We start from the raw sequence: 27,267 nt of genomic DNA on the forward strand, positions 1-27,267 counted from the left end.
CCATTACATTCTGACTAGAATGGCCAAAAAATAAATAAATAAAACAGAGTACCTACCAACTGTTGGCCAGAATGTGAAAAAACTGAAACTCTCGTCTATTGCTGGCAATAATATGAAATGGTGCAGCCACTCCATAGAACTCCGGCATTTTTTTTAAGTTAAACATACACTTATCATATGATTTGACATTTTTACTCGTAGGTATTTACTCAAGAGTGAGAAAATTGTATATCCAGAAGAAGAGACACACATGAATGTTGATACAGTTTTATTTATAATGGCCAATGATTGAAAACCATTCGAATGTTCATTAACAGGAAAGATAAATTTTTTAATGTGGTATATCCAATACTACTCAGGAATACTGCTCAGGAGCAAACTGCTGATTAATACAACAAAACAGAAGAACTTCAAAAGCATTATGCTGAGTTAAAGAAGCCTCATATATAATAGTGCACACTCAATAACTGTATGTGTGTGTGTGTGTGTATATAGCATCTATGTATCTATATCCATATAAATTCTAAAAATCAAAGAACTTTCTTATTGTTACCAAGAGCAGATAAGTAGTTGCTTGGGGAAAAGGGCTGGTGAGGAGAGGGTAAACTGCAAAGGGCACTGACATTGTGGTCACACAGGTGTATACTATTGTCAAAACTCTAACCGAAATGTGGACTAACATGTTGCATTTTATTATATGTAAATTATGCCTCAATAATATTTATTTTAAAAGGCATAATGTAAAATATGTATGTACACATACATACAATATAATTCCTAAAAAGCACGTATCTTTTTATGTGGCAGTTACTCATATTAAACTTTTTTTAACCCATCAGTATAGTAATAGTGGCAAGTCCAAACTTCCCTTAATTCTATTCCAAATAACTGTTCTAGTTATCTGTAATTCACCATTTAAATAGGACTACATGATATAATAAAGTAATTACCTAAATCACCCATCCCAATGAGTGATTTAGAATTGAAGAGCCATTGCCAGACAAAAGACTGTAGATTTACAATTAACATCTAAGTATGCTGTAGTATATGTTTTTAATTTACAGTAGAATCTACCAATGATTTCCTCAAATAAGTTTCAAATTCCTAATAATGTAGAAATATATGTCATAAATACATAATATTCTTAGGTAAGATGCTATTATAGAGAAGAATTTTAAAAAATTGTAGTGACCACCTTCACAATAGAAGAAACCAGGGAAAGTATAAAATATTTTTAAACTTCTCATAGACTCCCATTTCTGTCTACAATATTCAATAATCTGTGGTCTGAATGGCTTATGAAATTGTGAGTTTCTCAACGTTTAGCCCATACCTTAGCTGCCACCAAAAGAGAGGCCTGTCTTAACTTAGGGTTTCCTAAAATCAGAAGAAAGGAGTGGCTTGAAGGATAGAAGACTCCAATCGTCTGACAAAGCATGTGGATCAGTGTATTCTGATACAGCTCAGAAATCCATGATATGAGAATACATAGAAAGAAACTGGCATAGAGTAAAAGGAATGAGATCACAATTTTCAACGCATTTATGTGGGCCTTGGTTCTGGGGTCTCTGTGTCCTTTGTAATTGAGCTGCATTTTCTGGAGATGTTTCCACAAGGAGAAACTTAACAGGAGAGAAGAGATGAGGGCCACAGTAAATGGTGTTAGACTGAACATAGTCATAGTGAATTTGACCGGCACTGAAAATGTTGGAAGGCCACTCATACTGAAATTCCAAATTGTGTTTCTTTCATATGGGTCCAGCCAGTCTTTAATATGTATGTTTATTTGTATCAGATTTAAAAATAAGAAGACCAAGGTTCCCAGCAGTATCATCAGAATCACTTGGTTTACTCTCCACTTCAAATAGAGAAAAGCAGGGCTAGAGAAACTCGCTATTTTGAGCAAATAAAAGATGCTGAGGATTGTAGCAAGCCAGAGACTGAAGTGATTAGAAACTACCCAGCTAAAAATCATAATTCTTAACCCTGTTCCAGACACAAATATGGCTACATAATGCAGAGCTAAAAACCAACTTACTAATATTTCCCAGATCAGCCCAATTCTGGAGATTGCCAAGAAAATGAGGATTTTATCAACTGAGGACAGCTGTCTTTTACTGACCCAGTCAATGCAGTTTATCAGTACTATAAATCCATTGCTCAAATTCCCAATTACGAATTCTGCAATTATTACAAGAGTGAGGATACTCCACAGGGCACTTTCCATGTCAGAACCGAGAAAGTTCAAAGTCTAATATCACTGCTGGTTATTCACTGATCTAAAATGCTATTCATATCCTTAAGTGGACAGTGGAGTTCTTCTTCCTTCTCCTTTTTCTGCTCCTTCTTTCATTGTTAGCTCAATGTCAAGCGGAAATTTCTAAAGTTTGCTGATTGATCTTCACATAGCTGTACTGGTGACATCTTTTTTTCCTTCAATTTCTCTGCTGAGCCCCAGCTAAGAAATTTATGTCTTCACCATGGGCAGAAATATTTCATAGATGATTATGAAGCAAAGTTAAACTCACATTTGCCTCCATGCAAATAAAGATGTATTCTCTTTCATTGTTTTGTACATTTTTGCCTTCTCTGAGTTGTAGAAAATTTGATTCAACCAGCTTGAGTTCTGAGGCACAAATATTATAAAAATCTGATTCATAGAATATGTAGCTAAATGAAGCTTTTATGGCTAATAGCGTAGCCAATGAAGATTTATAAAATATGCAAAGACAGACCTATGCTATTTCAAAAGAGTGCTCAATTTCTTGTGGAGCTAAAGCTGGATTTGGTCAATACTGTGACTGAAGAGAAACTCGTTTACAAAGCATCCATCTTTCTCATTCCCTGCCTCATCACTGCTTAACAGTGCTCACCACTATCCCTCCATAACACCAAATGCCTTCACATTTTATCCACTTTTCCCCTCATACTTCTTTTTTAAACTTTAAAAGTGATAAAAAATAAGTAAATTTTACAAATTCAGCAACAGCTACCAAAGAAAGCAGTACTGTATTATGTCATAACCCCAAAACTGATAACCAAGCAAAGAAACAGAAACACTAGTTCCCCTTATCCATGGGGCATATGTCCCAAGACCCCCCGTGGATGCCTAAAACAGCAGATAGTACCAAACTCTATATACAATATGTATTTTTCCTGTATTTATCTACCTATGATAGAGTTTAATTTATAAATCAAGCACAGTAAAAGATTTCAAAAATAACTAATAATAAAATAGAACAATTAAAACAATATACTATAATAAAAGTTGCCAGGGGTTGTGCCTCACGCCTGTAACCCTAGCACTTTGGGAGTTTGAGGCAGGAGGACCACTTGAGCCCAAAAGTTTGAGACCAGCCTGGGCAATATAAGGAGATCCTGTCTCTAAAATAAATAAAAATTTAAAAAATAAAAAGTAAAAAATTTGTTTAAAAATATTATGTATGTATGTAATGTATGTAAAAAATATATGTATGTATGTAATATAAAATATGTAGTGTGGTGTCTCTCGCTCTCTCAAGATACCTTACTGTACTGTACACACCTATTTTTGGACTGTGGCTGACCTTAGGTAACTGAAACTGCAGATAAGGCAGGACTACTGTGTTCACTGTGAAGAGTCAAGATTCCTCACCCCATCCCACTTTTTCAAAAAATACCAAAAAAAGTGAATTACCAAAATTCTGAAAACTTGGAGACTCAAGAAAGAGTATCTAATTCAAAATTAATGTAAATAAAACACTTCGTTATCTTGATTATAAGATAGTAAATAGCCATTTAGCTGGATGAATACAAAGCTATTTTTATTTAATAAACATATAATTTGTGAATTATAAATGTATATTATTACTCACGCAATCTTTTTCGGGTGATCTACAGAGTACTAAAAAATTTACAAAATAATTGCATCATCTTTGATGATTTGCAAGTTTCAATTATAACTTAGAATAGCTAGGTAGCTATTTTCCATTTTGTTGTTATAATGGTATATTTGTCAAGATAGAATAGAAAATATCTCCTTTAACAGTTTGTTAGCTTTGTATATTTATGACCTTTAAATATCTAGCTATGTGGCATGTGGTCTTTCATTTTCACTCTTGACCCAGGCCTGAAGAGATCTTTTATACTTTTTCAATTTAGGGTGATCTTCCTCTCTATCTAGAGAAAAGCGTTTGGGGATGCCGGTCACAACTTGATAATACCCCAAATCGGCACAAATAGACCTGAGGGACGGTACTGTACTTGCTGGTATATGAAAAAAATACCATAGTTTTTTAGAACTTGTGACAACATATGACAAAGACAGAGAGAATGGATAGCAGGCTTGCGGTTCTGAGCTGCATTTTTCTGGTGCATTTCCATAAGAGAAAACATTTACCAATGCAGTTTGCCAGTGTTGTATTAGGATATTTGCATCTATGTTTATAAGGAATATTGACATTTAATTTTCATTTCTCATATTGTGCCTATGAGAATTTGGTATTAAGATTTAGCTAACTTCATATCATTTGTTTAGAAATATTTCTTTTCTCTTTTTCATTTTTGCTGACTATTATTGTTACATATAACAAATATAGAACATTTAATGAAGTATAAATGCACACTAATTTAAACACCTCCCATGTCAAGAAAGAGAACTTTGTATATCCCATAACACCTTATATTCTCCTTTCTAATCACAACCCCTATCTTCATTCCAGAAGTAACAACTATCTGCAACTCAAATCACATTATTGTTTAACTTTGTATATTTTACATTTGAATATGGATCCCTAAGCACTAGCTTGGTTTTCCCTGGTTTTGGATTGCACATGAATGGAATAATACTGTACATAATCTTTTTGAATGTAACTATTTTTGATCAATATTATGTTTTTAAAATTAATCATGTTGCATATAGAGATAGATCATTTATTCAATTGCTGCATAGTATTAATTGAATGACAATTCAAACTTTATCTAGTCTAGTGGAAACACAAAGTTGGCTTATTTTGAGTTTGGAGACTATGATGATGATGATGCTACGAACATTCTTTAACATGTAACTTATTGAGTACATGAGCATACATTTCTGTGATCTTGATCTGGAACTATTCTGTTGCCTATTTCTTCTGGTCTCGTTTAGGCAGTTACAATTTTCTAGATATTTGTCAGTTTCAATTATTTATGTTTTTATGTAATTTTGATTATAATATCATCTTATTAAATTTTTAATACCAACAGAATATATTCTTTGAATTCTTCATATTATTTGCTTTTCTTTTCATGACTTATCTTACCAGAAGTTTGCTTATTTTATTAGTCTATTCAAATCTGTCTTGGTTGATCTTTTCAAATGTATTATCTTTCATTAATTTCATCTCTTATATTGTTATTTAATTATTTTTACTTCCTTTGAGCATGTTTGCTGTTATTTTCCTGGTATATGTTTTCCTCTCAGATCTTGCCATCTCAGCCTCCCAACATGGTGGGATTGCAAGTATGAGCCACTAAATAAATATTTTAAATAAATCTTGCTAACTGCTGGATATCCTAACTTAATTTTCTTTTTCAAGAATTGTCTGATTTATTTTTGAATACTGAATTTAATTCATGTGTAATTTAGGACTATTCTGTCAACATGAAAATAAATTTCTTTAAGATTCTGGTTAGAATTGTATTGAATATGTGAATTAATTTGAGCATAATCAAAGTCTTAGAAAATTAATTTTTGCATATCTATCTATATAGTTCAAATCCTTCACTAAAGTATTGTAGTTATGTATAATAAATCACATCATGAAACACTTTTGTGAGACTTGGTCATAATCAAAATATAGTTCTTATTTGTAATAAGAAAGGGAATTTTTAAATTCCACATTTTAATGGACCAGTGCTGGTGAATAGGTGTAATTTTAGCCCACATATATTGATATTGTACCCTGCAAACTTGTCGAATGTGTGTTATTTTAAAAGTTTTCCTGTTGATTTTTTAATTATCTAGGTGGAATTACTACTATCAGCATATAATTTCTTTAAATTTCCATCCAAATTTCTATGTAACAATATTTTTGTCAAAGTGTATTAGTTAAATTAACTAACAAAATTGTCAATAAACAAGTATCTTTGTCTTAATCTTGATTAAATGAAATAGTTTTATGTTACACTAAAACTATGCTTCTGTATTTGTTTAGTAGACATACAAGTTATTAAATGTTGCTTCTATTTAAACTGGATTTGGTTATTTATCTTGATTAGGAGTTAAACTAGATCAAACATTTTTGCAACATCTGTTGAGATAATTTTATGTAAATTAAAATTATTTACTCTCTAGTTTCAAATCATCTTCACATTCTTAGAACGAATCTTTTCATTTGTAATATATTTTAAGTACATATTATGAGACTTATTTACTTTCATGCTTTTTTTTTAGCAGTTTTGCACCTGAATCTAATTGCCTACCTTCTCTTTATTTGCTGTGCTGTACTGTTTTTGCTCATGTTGAGGATAATTTTTTAACTTCTTGAAAGAAATGAGAATAAAACATTTAGGTTCACTGAAGCAGTTTGGAGAAGGTAAAAATTATGACATTTTTAAACTTGGTAAAAACTTTTTATAAATCCATCTGAATTTGATATCTTGTGTATATTTTGATAGTCCATTCAAAATCTTTGAAATTGTTGATTCATTAAAGTTTTTTACTACTACTATAAGTTTTTGTTGACCTGTGCTTTTTAAAAACTTGGCAATTTCAATTGAGTTTTTAAATTTTGGAATAAAATTATTTAGAACATCATTGATTATATAAAGCTCTGCTATTTAGTATTTTCTACATTTCATCAACTTTTCTGCTTCTTGTATTTCTTGATCAGTACTATCAGACTTTTGTATTTCCTAATCTTTAAAAGATTTTGGTTGTGCTACCATTGTCCGTTATATTTTGGTTTTCTATTTATTTATTCATTCATTTATTTATTTTCTACTTTTATTTTGGTTGACATCCAAAAGCGTAATTACTGCCCTCCAGACAAATTCTAACTTTTCCTTCTGCTGAGTCTATGACTTGGAGAAATTTACTTAACCTTTCTATCCCTTGGTTTTTTGTTTGTTTGTTTAGATTTTGAGACAAGGTCTCACGCTGTCACCCAGGGACTGGAGTGCAGTGGTGGAATCTTGGCTCACTATAGCCTTGACCTCACAGGCTCAAGTGATCCTCCCATCTCAGCCTCCCTAGTAGCTGAGACTACAAAGGTGCACCACCATAACCGGCTAATTTTTGTATTGTTTGTAGAGGGTGGGGGGTGGAGGCAGGTCTCACCATATTGCCCAGGCTTGTCTCAAACTCTTGAACTCAGGCATCCACCTGTCTTGATCTCCCAGCATTCTGGGATTACAGGCAGGTGCCACCGGACTCTTCCATGCCTCTGATTCTTCATAAACCAAAGGGAATGAGACTGTTTCTAGGAATAAACATAAAATAAGTAGCACACATAAACCACCTAGAACAGTACCATATACTAAGTAAGCACAAGGTACTTATTAGCTCCTTCTTAACTTCTTCACCTTTCTTTGAATTTTTCTGTTCATTTTCCTTAACTCAAGGTGACTATGTGCCTCATTCATCTAGAAAACTTTTTTTATAATACATGTACTAATGGATATGAATTCTTAGCTTTAGTTGGTTTTCTCATTTTGATTGTGAAAAGCTTTTTCATTTTTGAGTTCTAAATATTTATCTTTTATGTAGAAATGTTTATCTTTTTCTTAGTTATAGAGAATAGCTTAATTTTCAAACTTTTTTTATTGATTTAATGTTTTACTACCTTACTTTATGCATAATATTTATTCCATGGAGTCTGTTCTTTGTTACAGTGTACACAGTTTAGATGTATAAATGTTTCGTGTGTATTTGAATGTTTGTGTCCAGATTTCTGTCAAGTACAGATTTCTACATAAAAGTATTGAATTAATTTTTGCTAATTGAATTCTTAAAATATTCCATATCATTCTTTCTTCTGCTTGATATGTCAGTTTATGAAGTGTGTCTTACATTCTTATTATTTGTGGATTCTTAGTTTCTGCTTGTGAGGCTTTTGCTTTGGCTTTATCTATTTATGTAATGCATTGTTAGGATGTCCAAATTCATGATTATTGCATCTTTTCCATGATTCTTTTACTTTTTTTGAGACAGAAGTTTCACTCTTGTTGCCCAGGTTGGAGTGCAATGGTGTGATCTTGGCTTAGTGCCACCTCCATCTCCCACATTCAAGTAATTCTCCTGCCTCAGTCTCTCAAGTAGCTGGGATTAGAGGCACACACCACCAAGCCCAGCTAATTTTTTTATATTTTTAGTAGAGATGGGGGTTTTACCACATTTTTTCTATTTAATTTACCTAAACATAAGATATAAACTTTTTTAAGGCAAAATTTAATGTCTCCATTCTGTTTCTTTCAGTCATGACTAACTCAGTATACCATTGTACTTGATTATCCCACATATTTTTAAATATTTCACTGTAAGAGTTCAAGAACAGGGAAAGAAACACGAAAAGCAGCTCAACAGTCAAAGACAGCTTTATTTTGGAGAATAAACTTGAGAGGGGTTTCTGGCCAATTTTGGTCAGCAGTATTCTCTCCTACAGACTAAGAGCACTTAAGGATTCAGAGTGAGAGAACTTATGACAGGCTTGGAATGTTTCTGTGTCGGGGAGAAGTTTATTGTGGGAATGGAATGTCTCTGGTTGGAGGGGAGGTTATATTGGCACTGACATCTCTCTGGCAGGAAGGGAGGTTATTGTGGGGATGGCATGTCTCTGGTCGGGAAGGGTTTATCTTATGGTTGGAATGTTTCTGGTCAGAGATGTCATTTGTGGTTTATGCTCATGCTGACCTTAGCCATTAGGTTGGTTCACTTTGGATTTAGGCGGTTTTTGATCAAAGTGAACTTTAAAATGGCGGTGCTTGTCCAAGATGGCGATGCTCCCGCTTTGTCAATCCAGGCTCTGTAGTTATTAGAAAGATGAGGGGTGATGTGTTCTTGCTGGCTCCTTCCTGCTGATGAGGGGACCGAGAGTTTTCTGGTCTTGCATTGACTCTAGTATTAACACTGTATGTAGATGTTTTGGGGTAGTTTTCTGTGAAATGGCCATAATCCTGTCAGTTAAAAATCTTTGAAGTAGGTTAATTAGGCAGGGTAAGAACATTAGTCCTAGGCATATTATGAGGAGAGGGCCCAGGAATGGGATGACCCATGGTGTGATTTTGTTCCCAAACCAAGAATCTATTTGGTTGTTTTGGTATTCCCTTCGTTTTTTAGCCCTTTCTTTAAGTTTTTCAGCAGTGTCTCTTACTAGGTCTGATTGGTTGAGATAGAAGCGACATTCCTTATCTAAGGAGAAGCAGAAGCATGTGTTTGGAAAGATCCATGTGTTACTTTCTATTAGTAACCATTGTTAAAAGACAAATCATGGTAGGACTGGTTTACTTTATTATACTTGGTTTAATTATTTGTATACAGGCCAGTAAGAATGATTATTTGTTACATAGGCCTTTTAAATTTGATTTGTTGGAACTTTGTTCCATAGAAGGAATCTGAGATAAGACCTTTTTTAAAGCCCAGCCCAGCCATGGATTTGTACCATCAAATGCCTATGAGAATTCCTCTCTTGTTGAGGTTCCAAGATAACTTGGGGTTCCTGGCCTGTCAGAAAGTGACATTCTTTACTTACCACAGGTCGGAAACCCTGTACAGGGACTGTGTACATAAAATATGAGGCCAGTTTCCAAGGGCTTTGTTGCCTTCTTAAGTCAAGTTTGATTCCTGAAAGGTAAGCATATGATTCCAGTCAAAGCCTTGGTAAAAATAACCAGTTTTTCCAATTGTGTCCTGTTACAAAAGCAAACAGATTCTTATTGCACTTATGCAAATAACTATATTGCCACAACTTCAAAATGTCAAAAAGATCGCTCCTGTCTCCTATTAGTTCAGTTCATGAAGTTAATTCCTGTCCTGCTTGATATTAATGAACATTTTTAGCTCTTCAAGAGTCCTGAACGTTTTTCCTCTATTCTGATGTCACAATCTCCAAAGTTATCAGAAACCTGCACTCAAGAGTACCTGTTAGAGCTTTATAGCTGATTATAAAACCACCTTCTAAAGAGAACCAAAACTAGACAACAATTATTTATGGATGACCAAAAGTTTTATGGTAGCCATTGTTAAAGTCACAGTTGACAAAGATATCTGTTACCTTAGTGGCACACAATAATTTTATCATAACAATTATAATTATTGCTGATAATGTACACGATATATCAGAATTATGGGATTCTCCCATAACTTTGGAACACATACCAATAACATATTTATACAAATATAGCCCAAGGAAAGCCAAACACCATTTTATATTTGAGAATGCTTCCTGTATGATTTTATACCAATAAGCCAAATTTTACCTTTATATTAGTGTGCTATTAATGTAAAACTCAATTTTTTTTTTTTTTTTTTGAGATGGAGTCTCGCACTGTGGCCCAGGCTGGAGTGCTGTGGCGCGATTTCGGCTCACTGCAAGCTCCGCCTCATGGGTTCACGCCATTCTCCTGCCTCAGCCTCCTGAGTAGCTGGGACTACAGGCGCCCATCACCATACCTAGCTAATTTTTTGTATTAATACAATCTTGGAGATACATTTAACCAATTTTAATTTTTGACCATAAGGTAAGATTTTTATAGACCCTTTTAAACCCTTTATAATTTTTGTTAAAAAGCAAGTTAGTGCTTTAAGAGAAACCCATTGCGTTTTACTTTAATGCTCAGTTTACAGAAAAATTGGATGATACCCCTTCAACTTTAGCTGATATGTTTACACACAGAATTTCCTTTACAAATAACTTTCTAAAACTTGCTTAAACCTTCAAAACAAGTCTTTAACCTTTTAATCTAGGTAAAAATTCACATTCTCATGCCTCCTTATAATCTTTTTACCAAAAGTATATGCAAACTGTTTTTTCAGTAGTCTTAAATACATGTTACACTGTTAACTTTTAGCAACCTTTGCTTTTGTTGGTGAGTTTGGGATTTTAATTATGTACTAGGTATAGAACCTAGAACCCAGGCAGAAGTTCAGATAAGGTCTGACTTATTCCAGTGTTTCACTCCATGTGTCCTAGGTCTCACCTGGCTGCAAAGCAGGCCATTTGTACAGCTAAGAGTTAGAGTGGCATGTTATAAAGCATTCAGGAGGCCTAATCACTTTTAAATTGTACAACATTTCTTGCATAAATTCCCTCTTATAAAATTTTTCACAACTTTCACAATCTCTAATATGCCTCAACTTTCTAACTTGTTGTAAACATTTCTTTCTTTAAACAACCAGTTAATTTAGGATAAGAATTTATTGTGTAAGATTCATTTTTATATGAACCTTCTTTCCTTAATATCAAAGATTATAACAGTCCTTTCCCAAAACAAACTTCCTTTATGTCTGTGGACTAGACTGTGTAAGGCCACGAGATTAAAAGTTAGGGTATTTCACTAAATAGTTCAAGATGTATCTATCTTTATTAAACCAATATTAATGTTTCATTTATTAAAAAATTACACAAGCAAAGATTATTCTGTTTGGACTGAGTTACAGTTTTGTAGCCTCTATGCCAAATTTTGACACCTTATAGTATTTGGCAGAGATAAGTATGAAATTGCTTGATCAATACATGCAAACAAAAATGTATGCTGACAACTCTTAAGATATTTTTAATCCTGCTGTACCAGTAAGTTTTAAAGATTTAAGTAACGTGGACTGAAAAGTTCCACAGCTTTTACTTTTCCCTTAAAAATATTTGATTCAAGGGCTTATTTTTGCTAGGCCAATTAATTAGAGCTTTTTACATAGACATTGCACACATAACACGTATATATCCACACAGACAACCAGAATAAGATCCAGTAGTTACAAGATTTTTTTATTTTCTAATTTTCCAATTGGATTATTGGCCTTTGGGTGATGCCCTTTAAGAAGAGGGCTAGGAAAACAATTTCCAGGGCCTAATAAACAACCATAGCTGGAAGACAAAGACAGATTTTGAGAGGCACTTGTTCACCTCTAATTCCAGGGCTTCCAAAAGGAAAACAGAGATTTTTCCCAAAACAGGATTTGTGGGGCCTCTTCTGCTTTCCCAAGGAGTCCCAGGACACCAGAAGTAATTTTAGGGCCTTTCATACATGCACCAAGAGTGGCAAGACAGAGTGGAGAAAAGTAATTCAGTTGACTTGGAAAAAACCTTTTTCAGGAGAACAAGATTTATGAAGAGAAAAACATAAAGGTCTTTTGAATATATTCAGAGCTCGGATGTCCATTTTAATTAAGCCGAGCACTCTTTTTCATCAGGGGTGAGAGTGGAGGTTAGAATTATCTAAATATCATGCTAACTTAAAGGATTGGTTTATATTCAAGAATTCCCTGTGATAATGACAGGGATTTTCAGAGAAAGATCCCAGATGTTGTTCGATCTGTGACAAATCACACATAGAGGAAGGGACATGAACGAGAGCAATGCCTTCAACCCCAGCCACTTTCTGGAGAGGGAGAATGTCAGAGGTTGCTTGACTGGTTGGAGTGGTTTTTGAATGGATAACAGGTGGAGAAGGAGGAGGAGCAGGGTTTGGGGCTGAAGGCTTGGGGGCAGGAGGGGCCACGGGGGTGGAGACTTCCAACGGGTGAGGAGCAAATGCAGGAAGATGAGAATACAGTGGGAGTTCATCTGCAGGGTCAAAAGGGGTTTTGGAAGAAGGGGTTTCGAAGGAAGGAGTTTCAGAGGAAGGGGAGACCCAGGGAGGTTTTCATTAAGAAGAAGGATTTCATGAGGGGTGCAAGGTTGATGAAGGGAGGGTCGGGATGTAAGGTAGAAGAAAGCCTGAATAGAGAGAACCTCTTGCCATTTGCTGTTCTTGATTATAAAGTTGTCAGGGTCCCTGAGAAGTTGAAAGTCAAAGGTGCCATTTTTTGGTCATCAGCTGTCATTACATCTAATTTGTGTTGGGGCCAGGCCATGTTGCAATAAAAAACCAAATGCTTTGGCTTTATGCTTCCTGTAAGACAAGTCTGGTGAGGTTGTGAAGGAGACAGCCCAGTGGAGAGGACATAGGAATGTGGGATTTTTGGGCACCTATGTGGACTGGTAAGAGGAAGTCGAGAATGTCTGTTTTTGTTCCAGGCATTCCCAGACAAAAGACAGAGACCAGGAATCCTCTTTATAAAGAGGATCATCAAGCTGAGAAGAAACTGGGCATCCCCAAGGTTTCTTCCAGCTTAGTCCCTTGTCCTCCAAGGACTGGGACAACAGACCTGACTTTCTTGGGTACCACGAGAAAGCCAGCGGAGGGCAGATCTTACCAGTTGGTTGGATTAGTGTCCAATATTAGATGTTCTGGTTGGAATTGGCACAGGATCTCTTGGACTGGAGCTGCATGAGAAAGGAGGGAGAGAGAGAGAGAGAGAAAGGGAAGATGAGGGAGGAAGAGGGCAGAGAGTGAAATGCCCATTGCAGGCTGTCAGAGGTGGATTTCTGAGACCTGAGGATTTTGAGGCTCACTGGAGAGTAACCCCAGCCTGAGCCTCACAGTCCCCTTCAGGTTAGTGTTGTCCTCCTCAAGCAAATCCCTCGAAAAGTGAAGATGGAGTGGGAGACAGGATCCAGTGGGATGAGCAGTTGCTATCTACTGCTTCCTGGGTTGCAAGAGAGCCTCTACCTCTAACTCCCATCCCGGGTTTTGGGACCAAATGTAAGAGTTAAGGAAAGAGGAATGAAACACCTAAAGTGACGCAACAGTCAAAGACAGGTTTATTTCAGAGAATAATCCTAACAGGGATTTCTGGTTGATTCCAGTCAGGAGTATTCTCTTTTACAGACTAAGACAATTTAAAGTTTTAAGATGAGGGAACCTATTACAGGTTTGGAATGTTTCTGTGTGGGGAAGAAGTTTATTGCAGGGTTGGAATGTCTCTGGTCAGAGGAGAGGAAATCTTGGGGCTGACATCCCTCCTCTGGAAGAGAGGTTATCTTGGGGCTGGAATGTCTTTGGTTAGGAGGGGTTTATGTTACAATTGGAATGTTTCTGGTTGGAGATGTCATTTGTGGCTTACGGTCATGCTGACCTTAGCCATTAGGCTGATTTCCTCTGGATTTAGGTGGTTTTTGATCAAGGTGAACTTTAAAATGGTGGTGCTTGTCCAAGAGGGTGCTGTTCCTGCTCTGTCATCCACTAGCTTATGATGGATTCTACAACTGTTCTAATATTTGAACCATGTTTCTGTAGGATAATTTTATGCCAAATAGTAAAAATCTTGGAAAAAATCGTTAACAAAAATGTTGGAAATTATAGAAGATAATAAATATAACAAAATTATGGCAGAGGTTTGGACATATTTGGCAGATGAGAGATAAATTTTTAAAAAAATATCTTAAGTAATATAATAAACATACTTAATATTACATTTGTGCCAAACTTTATAAAGTAAAAAGCATATGCTTCTCTAATAGAATTTATTTAAAGAAAACATAGTAAACAAAGTAAAATGGAATTATACAGATTACTTTTATAAATCAGATTATCCTAACCCTAGGAAATTATTAAAAATGAAAACCAAATACAAATCAAACCATATATATTCTAGAAATATGTATATATTAAAAACATGAGCAAACAGAAAACTTAAATTTACTGATAATTCTGAAAATAAAATTGTAGTCAGCTGCATAAAAAATTGATGTGATTTGATTTACAAAATAGTCAGAAAACAATTTAGAAATTGATGGTTTTATAATGCAACGAGGAGTATTGAAAATAAGTAAGCAATAAGCTCAAACGCTTGAGAGAGCAGAAGTAAGAATGACTGAAAATTAAAGTATTAAATGAGTGAGAAGAAATGATTTATAAATTTTGAACTAAAAGTAATAACTTCTTGAAAAATCCAATAAAATCAGCAAAAGACTGTGAACATTCTTGAAGAATAAAGGAAAAACATAGATAATCTTTAGAGTAAATAGGTAAAGCCTAAATACGTGTTTTTAAAGATAATACTTTTTCCTACATTCTGAAAACGAAACAAGAGAAACTGAACACAGTTTTTAGAGATATACAATATGAAGTGACTTATATATAAAATGACTTTAAAATATATTAAACATGTTGTACTACTTAATATTTAAGTAAAATATTATGAAATTTAATAGAGAATTCACTCCTCTCAGAAGTTGCTGGGCTTCACGGAAGTTTCCTCAACTAACAGGAAGTCCTTTAATATGATGATTTATACAAAACATTGAAAAGAAGAGAAATACCCCAAGTTCTTGGAAAAAAATGAGTAATTTTGATATGACTACCCTAACAACGGTAATAACTATAAATCTCACTTTAAAAACTAAATAACTTCAAACAAATTGAAGTGATATATTAGTTAAATGACCTAACAGACTTTCTTTTAGGAATGTTAAGGAATGTTCATCATTTGTTTTGGATAATGAAGTCAGCAGAGGAAAAAAAAATATAAGTAACTGCTAACCTTATGGGTATCTGCAACACACTGAAAAATTATCTAATAAAAAGGTACAAAGAAAAAGCTTATCACTGTTAGAGATAATTAGAAAGTGAATGATCTTATTTAGCATTAGACAAACACATAAAAGAGAAATACGTATTCAAATGGAAGGAGTGAAATTACCACCGCATGCTGATCTGTTTTTCTATCAAGAAAATAACAGAGAATCTACTAAAGTAAAAAACGAAAGGAAGAAAAACCATTATCATTAATATAAAATTTAATACAATACCTGATTATTATTCAATTTCTAAAAAATCTTTGTGATTACACAATAACTAGCTAGTAAATATTAGAAGAACGTGATCACGAAGAAACCAAAAGGCATCATCTTCAACTTTTTTAATGCCATTGTGACGGCAACCATCTGATTGTTTTATTCTCATTTATTTCCACCTCCAATTATAAGAACAGCTTCTTTCCCAGTGATGGCTACCCCTAGTGATGTATTCTCTGCACCAGAGGAGTTTGCAGCTCTGGCTGCTGGAAATTCTTGAACTCAGAGAGTGTGCATATAAATTTATAAGCCAGGTCTGAAAAATAGCTGTGATATGCAAGCTTCATGTTTCGGTGGATTAAGTTTGCTCTTGTCATCCTCTTCTATGTAGTTCATTCAATCATTTACTCTACTGTTAATTGATTAAACGTTTATTAAACTACCCTGTGTCCAGGCTTTCTTTTAGGTCATCAGGCTACAATAATAGAAAAGACTAACAATTTTGCTGCTCTGATAAATTATACACTCTATTCTAGGGACAGAACTTAATGAAATCACATTTCATTGTATTCAAAATTTAGTAACACTGACCTTTGGTCATTTTTATCCTTTATCCCTCTACTTGAACTTGATTTTAGATAAGTTTTGACATACTATACTTAGACTAACTTCAAATTCCTTTCCAGTATCAAATCAATCCTAATATGAGTTGCATGTACCTGAAGTTCAATGTTTTTGGCACAAATTGTTCTCGCTAATTCTTTTTTTAATCTCCTTTCCTTTTTCCACTCACCAGTCACCCAGAGGCGCATGATCAATTAACATATACATTTAAAAATCATGCTCACAACATTAAATAAATGTTGGAGATTCATACATTAAAATCAAAATTGTGTACATATTTTGCAATTATAATGAGAAATATTAATGAATTCCCAAAAAAAGTGCAGTTTCCTGATTTTTATATTTATAAACTGATTATATATTATATATTTTATAATATATATTATAGATTTATAACAAATCACTGACTGAAAATGTAGTAAAGTGGAAAGAGTGAATGAGATACAGGCTGCTTTTTGATTGTGAGAAATGTCTAACAAATATTTATAAATTGATTCTTATAATTTGAAAACTGTTAGGCATAAAAATTATTATTTTCACATTTAGTAAATACAGTTGACCCTGAAAAACAAGAAGCTTAGAGGCCCTGACCCCACGTGCAGTCAAAACTCCACTACTACTTTTGACTTCCCAAAAACCTGACTAATAACATTCTGTTTGCTGGAAGCCTTACGAATAACATAAACAGATTAGCACATATTTTGTGTATTATCTGTATTACACACTGTATCCTTTTAATAAATAGAGACAAGAAAACATTATTAAGAAAATCATAAGGAAGGAGAATACATTTACAATTCATTCAGTGCAAATGGATCATCATAAAGGTCTTCATCCTGGTCGCCTTCAGGTTGAGTACACTGAGGAGGAGGAGGAAAAGAAGGTGTTGGTCTTGCCATCTCAGAGGTGGCAGAGGCAGAAGAAAATGTGCGTGTAAGTGGACCCATGCGATGCCAACCCATGTTTTTCTAGGGTCACCTGCGTGTGTCTGCCATGCACATTTTTCATATGTATTTTAAAATTTTCCGAACAGGTGGAAACTGAAACACTAGCTGTATTATTTGTTGCTGGCAAACTCCTGTATAATAATTAGGTAACCTGTGTAATGGTTTTTATTTGTATAAATATTTTAAACATACACGTAACTAACATTTAATTGCTGTAGATAAGAGCATTTTCTGATAAACATTTGAAAATTATTCAATATCACACATGATAGAAGAATCCAGAAATAAGGACAAAATATCACAAAAGAATTTTTTAACAACATTTCTTTTCTAGATTACATGAGATGGTTACAAGAATGATCTATGAATGTGAGGGTTTCCCAGCTTTCAACCACACCTCAGCTGCCACAGCACCAAATCAGAGATTGTATCCCAGAATCAGGATAAATGAGTGGCCTGAAGGGTAAACACTTGCGATAGCTTGGCTAAGCATAAGGACCAATGTGATCTGCATCACCTTAGAATGAAAAATCACTGTAAGAAGAGACAGAAAGTAAATAGCAAATAATAAGAGGAAAAGCATCACAGATATCATGGCTCTTTTTTGGCCTTGACTCTAGGATCTCTGAATTCCATTGCATTGAGCTTCATATGTCTGAGATATTTCCACAGGGAGATTGACAAGAGAAACATGTAAGGACAGAGGAAAGGGTATGAAGGATCCGACAGTAAATATAATCAGTTTTGAGAAGTTTGTACTTTTAGTAGAGACAAGGTTTCACCAGGTTGGCCAGGCTGATCTGCCCACCTAGGCCTCCAAAGTGCTGGCATCATAGGTGTGAGCCACCATGCCCTACCCAAAATATTTTCTTATCATATACAGATGTTTGTTTGGGTAGTTGTAAAGATGGTTAATTGGTAGACTTGAAACTATGTACTTTTGTTATATAAAATCATATTTGTTCACCTATTAGAGTATAAAAAGGTGTTTGTCACTTAAAATTTCTTTTAGGGTTGCAAAGATAGGTTGAATTTATTCAATAACCTTGTGAAAAATAACCATCTGATTATGAACTCATGGTCATATTCTCTTTAAGGTGTACAGTAAGAAAAGGCTGGCTGGGCGCGATGGCTCACGCCCAGGTGAGCAGGAGGCCTAGGTGTGGATTGCCTGAGCTCAGGAGTTCACGACCAGCCTGGGCAACATGGTGAAACCCCGTCTAAAAAAAATTTGCTGGGTGTGGTGGTGTGTACCTATAGTCCCAGCTACTCAGGAGGCTGAGGCAGGAGAATTGCTTGAACCTGGGAGGCGGAGGTTACAGTGAGCCAAGATCATACCACTGAACTTTAGACTGGGCAACAAAGTGAGACTCCATCTCAAAAAAAAAGAAAAAAGAAAGAAAGAAAAGACTGCAGATTCTTACACAGTAAGAGCAGTCTGCCTTGTAAAGTAACTTGAATACACTTGAAAGAAAGTAAACACATGGACCATTTGATGAAGCCATTTGCAACGGTAATATTTGCCATTTTATCCTAAGGGTATTGGAATGCACAGTGCATTGAACACACATACTTATTCCTACCATTTTCCCCATGTCCCTATACCATTATAGTAAAGAAATACCCAATGACAAACAGGATAAAAGAGGAGATGACAGCAAACAAAAAATGTAACAAAATTGTGGAACTGGGATGACAAATCAAAAATTACCAGTTTGTGAATCAGCAAAAGCCAAAACCAGACATGAAGAGAGGACAATGTTGCAATCAATGTACACAGGAACACCTGAAAAACTGGTGCTTTTGGATTAGTGCATTTTCCTATCCAGAAACTTATATATAGTCAGATTACAGTGTATAATCTTCATCAAAGTTTAGTCTTTCTTCTTCAGCTGAATCCTCTGCATTTCTTGTGATTTGATTTTATGTATTTTGAATTGTTGAATGAATAAGGTTATCTTGTCATTCTCTCTCTCTCTTTCTCTCTCTCTCGCTCTCTCTCTCTCTCCCTCTCTCTTCGTGGAATTTTCTAACGCTGCTGATACCTATAAAGTATGTGAATTTGGGAACGATACTCATTCATATTGAAATTTTAATTCCTGCATCCGAAGAGTGAACATCGTGCAAAAATAATCAAAGGGCTATTGTAAGTATAAAAAAAGCTAAGGCCTCTAAAATGTCACCATATTAGATACAAAGGGATGATTAATAAATCTTTAGCTAGTCATCCACATATAGAAATGCAATATATGATAAAGATAATAATTCAATCACTAAAAAAAACTTGTTTATTCTACGTTGTTTGGGGACAGTGATGTGTTCAATTATTTTTCAAAACAAATTTTACACCTCTACCTCACAGCATGGACTTCCTCGTAGCGTGTGGCGGTTTCTTTAGAGAACCAGGTGGAATTGCAAGGCATTTTTATGATCTAGACTCAAAAGACACAAAGCATCACTTCTGACATATTCTGTTGGTCACGGCAGTAACAAAATTCCAACCAAGTGGAAGGGGGGTGAAATCACACCTCACCCCCTCCAGAGACGATGTAAGGTCCTGTTGTAAGAAGATAATAAAGATGAAAACTACTGTTGCGACTGTCCTTGGAAAATACAATGTGCCACACATCCCAGTTTCCAAGATGTTACATAATAAAAAATCTGCACTTTGAAATCAACAAACTACGGTTGTAATTTATGGTTCTTAAGCAGGAGGAGTACAATCTTTTTTCTAAGATAAAACATACATGTTTATCTAAACAAAGTGAGTTATTCATTAATCACTTTTTTTAAAAATCCCTCTTTTAAAACTACATACATAAGAGGGTGTTGTGCCGATACCCTTTTTTTTTTTTCTTTCCCTGAGACCACGTCTTGCTCTGTCGCCCAGGCTGGAGTGCAGTGGCACTATCTCCACTCACTGCAACCTCCATCTCCTGGGTTCAAGCAGTTCTCCTACCTCAGCCTCCCAAGTAGCTGGGATTACAGGCGTAAGCCACCATCCCCAGCTATTTTCTGTTATATTTTTAGCAGAGACGGGGTTTCATCATGTTGGCCATGCTGGTTTCCAACTTCGGACCTCGTGATCCACTCTCCTCAGCCTCCCCTAGTGTAGGGATTACAGACATGAGCCAACCCGCCCAGCTGACAATTTTATAGATAATAAAAATAGCTACTGACATGAGAGCAGTTTCTTATAAAAGCTTGTGGATTCAGCTGTAAAAGTGGCAATCCACTCTGACTCCCCTCTCCACTGCAGAGCTTTCTTCTTTCACGTATTAAACTTTTGCTCCAGCCTCACCCTTTGTGTCCACACTCCTTAATTTTCTTGGTCATGAGACCATGAGCTCAAATAACATCTTAATAATAATACCAGTGACCTGGATCTATTTTGGTAATACCAGCTCTGGGGCCAGGACACAGGAGACACTCTCAGGCAGAAGACTGAAATCTGTGCAAGTGTTATGCAAATTTGTCCCTTCATGGACAAAACTCAGACCAGTCTATCTCTTGGATTTCTAAAATTTTACACTCATTGTGATGAGAATCAACATTTGGTCTATTTCGAAGGATATGCTCAAATTTTGCCAATGCTAACATGGCTCAGCAGAAAAGTGCATGTAGTGTATATTAAGAAAGCACATAGAGTATCTACATTGACAGGGTTTTCACAATCACAAAAAAAGGAATTAATTTGTATGAGTATCTTTATATGAGGTCAAGGAGGAAAACAGTTTACTGCAAGTCTACTTAAATGTTCTTATGATTTAAAACAAACTTACTTACTCAGGAAGAATATATTTCTCGCCTCACCTGTTAAAGTCTTAGGAAAGTTTAACCTTGATAATCTCCTAGTAACAGAACTTATGCTTCTTTTCTGAACCTCATTCCCTCTCATATTGTAGTAATGAAATGAATAAATGAATAGTAAGTAAGAAGTGGAGCACAGTAAGCTCTGAGAACTCACTGCCTTCTGTTCCACTTACTACCTTTATAAGAACCTTGGTATGTACCTAAGCCATGTCATCTGTAAAACTAAGGTAATGATAGCAATCATATCTCCCTGATATAGTGGTTTTGATGATTAAGTGGAATATAGTAAATGTTTAAAAAATGTTTTCTATTATAACCAATTTGGCTAGGATGGGTGGAAAGAGTAGAAAAATGCTAAATTAATTGTGAAATATATAATATATATTTATGGGTCATCAAGATCAAATTAAAAAATATAAACGATTACCATGATAGTGAAACCAAAGTTTTTAAACAAGTGGAAGCAAAGTTAAGTCTCAAAGACTAGTGTGTTTATTTGCTAACTGTATTATCAGAATGCTTAGTTGATACAATGAATACAATAATTCTTCCAACTCACGTAAACTACCAGACAAGTAACTCAATGCAATTCACTCATTGTCAGAGAAGTTTATCCCCTCTGCCAATGTTCATCTTTCCTGGCAAACCATCCTTCAGTATTTCAGGCAAACTAGAGCAAGGTGAAGTTGAAGAATATTCTACTTTCTATTCCATTCAGAGAGCTTCCGGGTCTTCAAAAAGAGTGAGACATGTGGGTGTGAAAGAGCTGAGGCATGAAATTTGGATCTTATCATAAGTCCAGAAGGGAAAACAAGGGATTCGAAGCACAAGGGTGATATGCTCTAATTTGATCACTCTGATTGTTGTGAGGGAACTGATATGGGATGTACTGGGGGAAAAATGTTACCAAGACCAGGTCGAGGCTGTTGAAGTCCTCCAGGAAAGAGCATCAAGGGCTGAACAACCTTCTAGGAAGATCATGCAAGTGGTCAGATTTGGGATGTATTTTGAAGGTGGAAACAATTAGATCAGTTAATGCTGGAGGGAGTGAGGATTTTTGAACCACTAGGTAAATACCTGTCAGTAACTGAGAAAATGTTGGGATGTGTTATGAGAGATGAATCCTAAAATTTCATATGTTGAAGACTGATCCTTCAGGGCCTCAGAATATGAACATCCATAGTAGAAGGCAAGTGTGGTGCTGAGGGCTGCCTCTCACCTCTAGGTGCCCAAGCTCCTGCAGCAGTCCTGCTTTTCCCTTTCACACACCCACCCTCACTCACAGACAGTGTCCCTTTCAGCTCTGTTTTTGATTTGTCTGGTGAGAGCATAGCTGATATTTATGCTTTCCTGATACACTAGTCTCTTTTACTGATTGCTGACATTGGAGAAGGTCATAGAAGGGACCTGAGCTGAGCGACCTTTAGGGGCATTTCCTGTTCTTATCCTGTACTCTGCTGCCGAGAAGAAACCTGTCTTGCACTAGGCCTGCAGATTTCTCAGCTGCCCACATCATCAGGCAATATCTGCCTGGCACTCCTCTTTGTTCCTTTTCTCTGACCTTCCTTTTTGACGTGATAGTTGACCTGAAGTCACCTAAACAGGATTGCTCATCTCCAGGTCTAATGGAAAACAGTATCTGGTGAAACCAAAGACAATAATCCCAGTAACATATTGGAAGCTGCTTGGCTCAAGTAAGTACTCTGTGCCTACGATACAACTCATAAAGCCCAACTAGAACTGATCCACTTCCCACAGGACCAGAGAAGAACTGCCAATTAAGAATGCATTCCCACTTCAGATGCGTCTATATTTATTTCAGGGAAAACACCAATCCTCCTGGATCCCTTACGAGAACAATGTTGTCTGTAGCAAAATCTAATCTACTAGGAAACTTTCTTGTATTATTATCTGCAACTCTTCAGAAGGGCCAGACCAGACCCTTGTATGCACAGCACAGGATCCACTCATGCACACCTGTCTAGGGGCTTGTCTTTATGATATTCTGTCACATGGCCTCTCAGCCACGCCTCCAATGAAGCTATCCTCAAATAAAGACTAGCCATGCACAAAAAGTGAAAAATTACACAAGACCTACACAAGATCTGAAATGGAGAGTGCAGCTGGTGATACTGACTAGTATATTTTATGAATTGATGAACAGGGAATTTGTAGGTATCACAGAGTAATCAGCAGCTGAGAAGAGGGCTACCAATCCAGGACCCTGAAAGCACATTTTGGAAGCTTAATAGTTTATTGTTCAATTGTAGAGACAAAAATGAAAATAAAGGTAGTGAGGTGTACCATACACCATTAGTTAGAAGATTAAATAAAGGACATCTCCCAAAAGTCATGTGGGGAGAAAAACAAATACATAGGAAGAAAATTACACATGACAAGGTAGACTCAGAATACAAAACATCAACAAATAAGTGTGAGAAAGAGAATGAGAAAGAATGAGTATTAGAATATTATAGAAAAAACCTAAAGTATAATAAAAAAAAAAGAATATTATAGAAAAAATCCTCTGCGTGAAAGAACACTCTGATGAAACAGGTGACATAAATACTGAGTAACAAACAGAAGACCAATCAAGGCATTTGAGGCTTGGATAGGCGTTACAAATCATCAAGTTGAATGTATAAAGGAGGCCACTTAGTTATCAGTGATGAGGACTACAGTATTTGTTAGAAGAAATAAAGCAGAGGATGAATTCTATAGAATATTCTGGAGAAAGTAGAGGTCTTAGCTATATGACATTGTGTGGCTCACTTAGGGAACCATGTATTCAGTTTGTTCAGGTCTAGAAATCCCTTAGTGGTTTCTGTGTTCAGTTTTGCTTTAATAATCCCTAAAGATATTTTTAAAACAAAATTTTTTAGCTTGCCTGTGTTGTACAGCACCAAGGCTTGCCTGAGTGTAGTGAGATCCACAGAGTTTGGACAGTTCCTGTAGCCTGAGCAGGCTGCGTGGAAGCATTCTCTCATCTATGTGTGCCCAGGAGTGTGCTGTCCTCACACATCTCACAGATAAGCAGAGACCATCTCTATTACACGAAAAATTTAGCTAAATGTGAAAATATCCACACACACACATGATGAGAGATGGAAATAAGGTATAAAAAGAGTCAGAGATATTGACCATCTTCACTGCTAGCTGTAGGATCGCTGCCCAACCCCTGTCCCCCGACACACCCACACAAACACATATACACGGAAACGAAAAGCACAGTGGAAGTCAGAATAACAGTCTTCCCAAACAGATTGAAAACCAAATGATGTCTAAAGTTCAATTCTGACACTGTGCTGATTGCTTGGACACAGTTCTGTCAAAACATGCATCCAACTCATAGTTGTACCTTTTAGAAATTAGACACAAACAACATCCTACCCAACCCTTCCTGCTGGGCTAGAGTCCCAAAAGAAATGAGGGATACACCTGACCTGAAGTAAGCAAAGCAGAACCCAGTCTCTGAGGTGATGAGGCCCACCTGGTAGGGAACTCAAATGTGCCATTGTTCTGCTTGTCTTTTTAAAGGGAGCTGACACGTTTCTCCCAGCACAAAGTTGGGAGTGACACCAGAGCCTCCTGCAAGATGCTTCTGATTCTGCTGTCAGTGGCCCTGCTGGCCTTCAGCTCAGTTCAGAGCTCAAGTGAAGGTAAGATCTGTTGGGGGAAGATATTGTGACTCTGATTGGGATTTAGGGGCTCACACTATAGAGGGGGAAAGTGGAGGGAAGAGAGGAGGATGAGAAAACAGATGGGACTGCAGAGTTCTCGTGCCAAGGATCAGAAGATCTGTTGTGCCTTCATTCCTCATCAAGGCCTCATAGTTTATTGATTGCACAAATAGAACTCAATAAAGAATTTGTACCAGGGGAGTGAGAGAGTGAGATTTGCATTTATAGAGATATGGGACTGCTGTGAAGGACGTGGAGAATGCAAGACAGATTCAAGGAAATGCAGCTGTGAAGATCCTGTACTGATCACAGTAGACAGGGATGATGCTGGCCTTGCTGTACGGTGGCTGAACATCATGAAGGAGATAAACACATGTCAGAGCTACTGCCCAGACAGAGAAATGGTTAAAACACTTGTCTCTGTCTCCATAGAGGTAGAGAATAACCAGAGTGAAACATTGTCATTTTTCTCTCTCCTGCATGTAGTATTTCAACGTGCTGGGAGTGGCATGTGTAAGATTGTATCCAAGTGGTTACTTCTGGTGGCTCCTGTTGAGAAAGCTTACAAACATAAGCAACATATTTACAGATGACGGCCGGGCTCCGTGGCTCACGCCTATAATCCCAGCACTTTGGGAGGCCGAGGCGGGCGGATCACGAGGTCAGGAGATCGAGACCATCCTGGCTAACACAGTGAAACCCCGTCTCTACGAAAAATACAAAAAAATTAGCCCGGCGTGGTGGCGGGCGCCTGTAGTCCCAGCTATTCGGGAGGCTGAGGCAGGAGAATGGCGTGAACCCGGGACGAGGAGCTTGCAGTGAGCCGAGATCGCGCCACTGGACTCCAGCCTGGGTGACAGAGCGAGACTCTCTCAATAAAAAAAAAAAAAAAACATATTTACAGATGAAAGAGGGCAGAAGAATCCCCAAATATGTCATTGAAATACTCAGAGTAGTTTCACTAAATAAGAACTAAAGGCTTGAGGAATCAAAAGAGGACAAACAGAGGCCCTTCTCTGTTGAGTTCCTGGTGGATGCTCAGTGTAGTAACAACCCTGCTTCCCCTTACATCTTCCTCCACTTCCAGTAGCATCAGACAGTGGCTGATGAGGTCCAAAGGGAGATGCACAGGGTGTGATCAGAGATCCCTTTTCCTCGTAGAACACTATGAGCCCTGAAAGATTCACGAAGTAACTGTTCCCATCATCCTCTACTTCTTTTCTAGATGTCAGCCAGGAAGACGTTCCCTCCGTAATATCAGGTAAATCCCAATAAATTCTTGGTAAACTCTGTCTCCATTTTTTCCTGAAGTATAGATCAGTTCTCCAGTGTCTTCTTATCATCATTTTCCTCTCAGGAATTGACTAATGTCAGTGCCCCAGAGATATAAACAGTTTTCTCCCAACCTTGATTCTAGGGACCATGAGCAAAGAAATTCGATTTTTTTTATCACCCTTATGTAGATTAACAGGAGTTCCAATCAGGAAGCCTTGGGAATCGGGGAGGTTGGGAGTTGAGATGCAGGTCAGGGAGAGAGGGGACATGTGGTGAAGACAGAGAGGTACGAAGACAGGAGGGTTTTCCAGCACTGAGCTCAGCTCTTCTTGTTTCAACTCACACAGATGAGGAAGACTCTGACCAGGTCATAGATGAGGAGCATCAGGGAGAAGCTTTGGGAGGACAGTCATCTAAACCCCATGCTGGCGATGGAAATGAGGATGATGGCTCTCAGCAGAAACCACCCCATCATGGAGGCCACCACCACCACCACCACCACCACCACCACCACCATCCACCACCTCCTACAGGAGAGCCACAGAACACACAGACACCAGAAGAAGAGCCCGAGGCAACACCTCCAGCTTCCCAAGGGAGCCGCCAATCAGGACTTCCACAGGAGGAGTCTTCCCAGTAATCTAGGATTCAACGACAGGTATGATTCCAGTTTATTATCCATCAAAGGCTCCAACTGCAACACTTCTCCACTTCATTGTGCCAATGAGTCCATTGAAAAGCTGTTAATATTGCCTTGTCCTGGAACACATTTCTAAAAATTGTTATTCAGATATTCTTGTACAGGGTATCAAGATCCTATGTTTTACAGAAGCTCTTGAAGGCAATTCTGATTTTGGAAATCACTATCTTCAAATTGCATGTCTTAAATAGGGTTGATGATGAGGGTGTAGAACCATGTTCTCCTTTTGGCTCTCTGTTTTCTTTCCTCAAACTCAAAGACTCCCATTTAAAGTTTTCACCTGGACGTGCTTTGCTCAGTCCTGCCTCACATCAGGCTTTCATGTTCAGTATTCCCTCTAAATGGTCCTTGAACTTTCAGCTGTTAAATGGTATCTCATTTTTAAAATACTTACATTTAAAGTCATACATGCGTAAGCTAACAAAAACCAATCTCAG

General features: G+C 36.7%; 2 protein-coding genes across 2 annotated transcripts; one reads left to right on the top strand and one right to left on the bottom strand.

Moving 5' to 3' along the window:
• Positions 1-865: 865 nt before the first annotated feature.
• On the bottom strand, positions 866-2,483 carry LOC117087854 (taste receptor type 2 member 13). Its single transcript, XM_033218548.1, has one exon. The coding sequence runs from the start codon at positions 2,225-2,227 to the stop codon at positions 1,316-1,318; it is 912 nt and encodes a 303-aa protein (XP_033074439.1). The 5' UTR covers positions 2,228-2,483; the 3' UTR covers positions 866-1,315.
• A 22,228-nt stretch (positions 2,484-24,711) lies between these two features.
• On the top strand, positions 24,712-26,770 carry LOC117087861 (salivary acidic proline-rich phosphoprotein 1/2-like). The gene is made up of 3 exons (XM_033218589.1): positions 24,712-24,834; positions 26,081-26,116; positions 26,478-26,770. The coding sequence occupies exons 1-3, from the start codon at positions 24,771-24,773 to the stop codon at positions 26,768-26,770; spliced, it is 393 nt and encodes a 130-aa protein (XP_033074480.1). The 5' UTR covers positions 24,712-24,770.
• The last annotated feature ends 497 nt before the right edge of the window (positions 26,771-27,267 follow it).

This window comes from Trachypithecus francoisi, unplaced genomic scaffold (assembly GCF_009764315.1).
Source record: "Trachypithecus francoisi isolate TF-2019V2 unplaced genomic scaffold, Tfra_2.0 Contig00692, whole genome shotgun sequence".
In the NCBI taxonomy this organism is placed as follows: Eukaryota; Metazoa; Chordata; class Mammalia; order Primates; family Cercopithecidae; genus Trachypithecus; species Trachypithecus francoisi.